The following is a 6,789-nucleotide window of genomic DNA, read 5'->3' on the forward strand; positions in this document are numbered from 1 at the left end:
GAATTATAAGACAAAATTATTTAATGCGTTCATATTCGTAAACTTTAGATTTCTTTAATGTGTATTCTACTTCGTAATGAAATTTATACCTTAGCCGATTTTGTCAACTTCTTAATGAGAATAATCTTTAGAGGGAGCATTAAAATTAAAAAGAAACAACAGCTACGATTAATATCTGTTCAGGATAATACTTTATTGGGGAATTTCCTGAGTAGCAAGGGTTTGAGATTTTTACTCAAAGTTCAGCATGAGATAGTGAATTAGTCAAGTTACTTAATATACATTTGAACTCTTAGGTAAAGCTCTTATTATAATATGACTTTGCATTTAGCATTAGATATACAAAATACTGTAAGGTCTCGTTTTATGCGGTAGATACGTTCTACAGAAAAGCGCATATATATATATAGATTAGAATTTTTTACTACTGAAGTCTAATTATTGTTCTGTTTTTATAATTATTATTCAAATAAGAAAACTGCAGATACATTATGCAATAAAAAATGCAAACATGATATGACATTAAAAATATAAGATACGTTTTAAAATTCTAATATACAAATACTTAAAAGAAAAATATATGTCAAAATAAAAACATGCTACTATTCAAATTTAATAATAAAAAAAAATTAATACCATCCATTCTGGCAATAATTCTGAAGGTTGTTCACTTGGAGATATTATCAAATCTGGATTAAATGATCTGATGGTTTGATTAATTGCTGGAGCCTTATTGTGCTTAAAATAATACTAAAATGAGAAGAGATTTCATTAGTACAATTCAACAAAATTAATTTTATTCATGTGAAAATATATAAATTTAATCTTCTTAACAGCTATTTTAAATTTGCTATAAATTTTAAAGACTTATCAGATCACAGTTTTCAATTGATAAGTTCACTAAGATTTTATTAAACCAATATTTACAATAGCTATTAAGAAGATTAATTAAAATATAGGACAAAAAGCAAATAATTATAATTAATTGCTAATATTGTCAAAATTCTTATAGCAGCTGCAGCAAACTGCATTTAGGTAAGGCACAATAAACCAAATAACTGGATTTTACTGAATTATCTTTAAATGCAAGGAGGTGCAAAATTATGTATCCCTTTTCAGTTTCAAAATTTAGACTTGGGATTTACATATGTTGTGCAATATACAGTACCTAATGACGATAACACCTATAAAGGATTTTGATTCCTTATTGGTTGTCAACATAATGACCTTCACAGTCAGTGCATAAGCTCATATGCTGTTTAGTTTCTTTCGAAATTTTGTTTAACATAGCCAAGGTAACAAGTCTCATGATTTTGGTTTCACACATCATCAACAAGGATGTTTCTTGCTTTCATTATATTGCTCCTGTTCTTAACCCCATAAGAAGTCTAATAGAGGGTGAGTAAGTGAGGAGGTACGGTGAAGGGCACACATTCTAAATGCCTGTCTGACCTACAAAAAATGTTATCTGAGTATTGAGGACAACAGCAACCAGTGCAGCAGGACTCCATCTTGCTGCAGAAACCCCTTGATCATCCAGCAGTCATTGCTACTGCATATCAGGCAACATCATCTTCATTGAAATAGCATAGAAGAATTCTCCTATGATGGCATCATTGGGGGAAAAAAGATATCAAAATTGTGCCAGACATCAAACACAGGATATTCACTTTTAAAAGAGTTGCACTTGCATTGTCATTCAAGCATGGAATAAAATGTGGCAGTTCCACTTGTTGATACTTCCTGAGAAAAGAAATGCTTCTGAAAAGAGCAGTTTGGCCAATAGAATTTCTAATGAAAGATCTGTTCTGTCTATTGAGAAAGAACAGAAAAATCTGACATGCTGACATCCTCTTCCTCTGGTTGTCAGTGTTGCTCATACAATCATGCAATGTTTGAACACTGTATGCCTTGAAGTTCAATGTATTTGCCAGTATATGTTGCAGGGATCAGCTGAAGATCTACAATTGCAAAACGCATGTTGATTGCTTGCAGGCTAGCCAGGAAGAACTGTTAAACTTGCNGTGATGATAATTGTTATATATAAAATCTTAAAGTTTCATCGTAATCGTAATAAAAGATACATTACTGATCTTCAGCTTGGGTAAAAGTCACTTTTAAAATTAAACAACTTTATGTGTAATTTTTTAAGTTCTATTTAATGAACATACATTTACACAGAATATTTAAGCAATTTCATTGTATATTTTTATTAAATGTGATGATAATTGTTATATATAAAATCTTAAAGTTTCATCGTAATCGTAATAAAAGATACATTACTGATCTTCAGCTTGGGTAAAAGTCACTTTTGATTTTTCAGTACAGGACAAAAATCCACAAGAAGGTAGAAGTTCAGGATACATGAAGACACGACTATTGGCAATTATATTTCTAGTATGAAAATTGATGTTAGCTGAAAATAAATATTTGAAGCAAATTAATTAAATTCACATATCATAAATTTTTACTCCTATTATTTTTCAGTTTAAGAAAAATTTTTTAATCTAACATGTCCTTTTGATATTAAAAAAATTTGAATTCAACTAAATCTCTGAAAATTATAAAACCAGAATGATATACAAAATAGAATACCAAATCATTTTAAAGATGATTAACCTGACTGTAACATAAAAAATCTAACAATAAATAATAACACAAACTTAATATATTTCAATGGATCTCAGATTACCAGTGACTATAGTTATAGCTGTAGTTATATGATCAGATATCATATAACTATAACTGCAATTAAACAACTGATAAATTGAATATATCTTAGTTCCATTACAAATCGATAAATTTCATTCCTATTATTCTATTACATTTATCTACAAAAATATAAATGAAAAATTACATAAATGATTTAATAAGTTCAAAAAACATCAAAATGTTATATGCATCTAAGTAATAAAATAGTCGTGTTTTTTTAATTTCTATTTTGTTGCATATTTCTATAATGTTTTTATTGTTGTTTATACTTCTTATATTAGTTTGATTTTAAAAAGATTGTTTATTAATTAGAAGGAGAGTCATCCTATGTCTTTAAAATTTTCTAATTTTTGTATGAATAAATAAATAAAAATACATAAGTTAGTATCTCATATACAAAATTACTTACTTCCTCTCCTAGCAGTTTTAGAAACAGTAGTAGAAGCTTTACTGGATAAATTAAGAAAATTATTTCTAGATACTAATTTCCAAGCATCATCTAAATTGTATGCATTGAATGCAGATCTTTGGCCAATAGGAAAATCTCTTTTTCCAAATCTATTTATTTCTTCCTAAATATAGATTGTTTCAAAATCATAAAATTAAAATATACTTGAAAAAGTAGATGTTCTAGATTAAAAACAAATATATTTACAATTATAATTTAATAATATTTAAAAATGTAAGAAATTACCAATAAATCATAGGCAATATTTGAAACTGTTTTCAAAGCAGGATCATCTTTAGATAATAGAAATTCTTGTGTAAGCAACTGAATATGCTGAAATTTATCATCAAAAACAATAGATAAATAGAAGTATAAGTTATTTTCATACAAATTTTAAACATTACATATTTTTAAATACAAAATAATATAAAAATGCAATTAGTTCTCATATATTGTTATATTCCAGTTAAAAATGTAAATTTAAAAATATCCAAAACATTATCATATATAAAATAAAAATTAATTTAAGTATTCTCAAATAAAGACACTAAGTTTGTAAATGCAAATAATTATTGCATTCATGAACTTGAAATTTTTAGAATTATTTTTATAGCTGAAATGTTTTGAAAATCCTTATAAACTTTATCTTCAGCAGAATTGCATTTCCTATGATGTAATTCTGCTGAATATATAGTTTGTAAAATCTTAATAATGTTTTGGATAAAACAATAATTAAGCCAGCTCTTTAATGAAAAGTTGGTAAGAATTACATGTAAAAATTAATTTTATCTAATGTAATTCTACACTTTGTTTCAGATTAAATTAAATAAAAAATATCAATTATCTTGCATAAAAAATGAACTTTTGCATTTAAATATATTTTGTAAGAGTAAAAGTTGATTAATTAGGCATATTTTAACTTCTATAAAATCATTTTCGTAGTAAACAAATGAAATTTTACTACAATTTTTTAACTATTATTAACAAAATAAATATATTTTGAGACATTTTAAACAAGAAACTTTTTCTGTGATGTGATAAAAACTTGGTCATTATTATTTTATTCATGATATTCATATTTCATAATTTAAAATTTTGAAAAATTATATTAATTAAAAGTTTATTTTTAATTCATACCAAATTATATTTATAAATTTTTACAGCTCACACGATTTTATTCTCTTTTCACAAGTGTTAGTGATTATATCTGCTAGTCTAAATATATAAAATTACTTGTCCTGACTGACTGATTCATCATCACCCAGAGCAAACCGCAGAACCTAGAGGTGAAATTTTGTACACAGTTAGGGTACATCATGAAAACATGCCCTAAGAAGGGATTTTTCGAAATTCCCGAGGGAGGAGGAGGGAGAGGATTAAGGCTTAACATGAAGAACGGCTTCTACTGTACTATTTTACATGCAATTTTTTGTTTTCAACTATGTTTAGTTTTCATTGAGTACTTAGGTGTATTAAATTGATAACATTTCAGATATTGTTATAAATATTTTTATATATTTCGATTTTTTAACCAAATGTTTGAACTGTTTTAAATTTGAATTTGTTATTGCATATTGGTTCGATTATATCAATAGAAGGATTGTTAATATTCCAGAAAATTGATCAAATTGAAAATAGTTTGTTTGATTCTCAACAATTCTCATCATCATTCTCAGCAGTAGGTGTTATATAACAATTACTGTGGTTGTTGAAATACTGAATATAAATGGGGTTTGCTTGCAAAACCCCTGCGGGTGAAGTCGCAAGTAACAGCTAGTATAATTATATATTGAAATGAAACTGTCTTTTAAGTATTATTTTTTCTTCTGTTTTATCATCAATTTATAAGTTTAATTCAAACAGTTTCTGTGCACAAAATCATGAATGAAAACTGCTTCACTGTCAATTATAAGAAAAATTATGTCAAGTTGAAAGTTATAATATTTAGTCCTATGTAAACCATGTGACTATGTAATTATAAAATAATAATAAAATTACTGAATATTAATTCTTGTGCTAATAAATAGTATCATTAATTAAATTTATAATAATTTTTAAGAATATCCATTTTCTTCATAAATTTTTCCACTTTGAAATCAAAAATAATAATGAATTTTGATTTTATGATTACTGACTTTTCATAAAATTTCATAAAATTTAATTTAATGCATTTAAGTCACTATTTATAAAAAATGCAAAAGGGATTAAAATTATGGAAATTGCCTTATAAATATATCAACTCAGTTAAACAATTATAGAATAAATGGGAACTATTATTAGGTTAGTCCAGGGGTGGCCAACTGTTTTTGCCCTTGGGCCAAATTGGAAAGAAAACTTTTTCCACGGGCCGAACCAGAGGTTGCCCTAGGAAGATTTTGTGGTGGTGCGAGATCTCATTGTGGTGTCACCCTGTAGAGACTAAATTGTGCATAGAGATTACAGATACATTTTTCACATTATCATGCTTTATCAATGTGTAGAACATTGATAAAGCATGATAATGTAAAAAATACGCTGTACTTAAGAGATTTGTAATGGAGGATTAACTCTAACCGGACAGCGAGTTGTTGACCTTTTATTTTTCTTAGGCATTAGAATTTTTCACCAATCTGTTCTGAGTATCTAATATTGAAAGATTAATTGCAGGCCACATAAATCCATTACATGGGCCACATCCGGCCCGCAGGCCATATGTTGGCCATGCCTGGCTTAGTCTGACTGTCAAAACTTCTAGGATCAACATACAAAAATCACAAAAAATCAGTGAAAATGAGTGTGTAAGTTTTACTAATGAGTTTATAATTTTGATTTAGAAATTTGAAACCAAAACTGAATGCTAATAAAATTGATTCCAATTCTTCTCATTATTTATTTATTACTTTGGAATTTTTGTTCTTAGGCAAATGAATTAGAAAATTTAATATGTTAGAAACATTTACACTATTATTTAAAAACAACTACAAGTTTTCAGTAATTATTATTATGGACATTTAAATAATGTTAAAAACAGATAAAAACTCAATAATTTAATTTAATATTGAAGTATATGATGGATCAATTTTAATTTGTATTGATGTTCTTGAGTGATATTACAATCAATAACAATTATTAGAATTAATTTTTGTGTTTTTTTTAGTAGAAAATTCATTGAAAAAATTTCAAATTTATTAAATTTTTTCATACATATAATATAGTCAAAGTAATTTTATTATACAGGTATACCTCGCCTTACGTCGATAATTGGTTCCAGGAAAACGACTTAAGTTGAAAAACGACATAAGTCGAATTTACTTGTCTCCGAATCTACTTGTCACTAGGCTAAACCATAAATTATTATTCCCAGTTCTGTATTTTATTTATTAATGCATTTTTAATAATATATGGTTAATAAGAATCTATTTTAAGCTTACAAACAAATAAATTTTAGTTTTTAATAGAGTACAGAAAAAAGTAATCTAAATTTACGAATGCATGTACTGTACTGTAAATACAGTACATACTTGTAAATGTATATATTTTAATATGATTTTATGTGCTTTAAACGCTTTTCTAGTGATATTACGACTTCAATATTTGTGGCGGACGGACGTAAAGTCGAATAAAATGACTTAAACTTGATTTTTATTTTT

General features: G+C 26.5%; 2 protein-coding genes across 3 annotated transcripts in view; both read right to left on the bottom strand.

Annotated features, from left to right (window-relative positions):
* LOC111636432 (GON-4-like protein) overlaps positions 1 to 769 on the bottom strand; it is a 24,760-nt gene extending 23,991 nt beyond the window's left edge. Inside the window, exon 1 of the mRNA XM_023381680.1 lies at positions 637 to 769. Coding sequence (XP_023237448.1) covers positions 637 to 639 — 3 coding nt within the window. The 5' untranslated portion in view covers positions 640 to 769. The remainder of the gene's footprint in view (positions 1 to 636) is intronic.
* Positions 770 to 2,196: 1,427 nt separating this feature from the next.
* Positions 2,197 to 6,789, bottom strand: part of LOC111636434 (GON-4-like protein) — a 27,201-nt gene continuing 22,608 nt past the window's right edge. For both annotated transcript variants that reach the window (XM_023381682.1, XM_023381681.1), the window contains exons 10-12: positions 3,407 to 3,493; positions 3,122 to 3,284; positions 2,197 to 2,416 (exon numbers count right to left, since the gene is read on the bottom strand). In XM_023381682.1, the coding sequence (XP_023237450.1) occupies positions 2,280 to 2,416; positions 3,122 to 3,284; positions 3,407 to 3,493 (387 nt within the window). In that variant the 3' untranslated portion in view covers positions 2,197 to 2,279. The remainder of the gene's footprint in view (positions 2,417 to 3,121; positions 3,285 to 3,406; positions 3,494 to 6,789) is intronic.

Source organism: Centruroides sculpturatus, unplaced genomic scaffold, assembly GCF_000671375.1.
Source record: "Centruroides sculpturatus isolate CEXI.00-Female unplaced genomic scaffold, Cexi_2.0 scaffold913, whole genome shotgun sequence".
NCBI lineage: Eukaryota > Metazoa > Arthropoda > Arachnida > Scorpiones > Buthidae > Centruroides > Centruroides sculpturatus.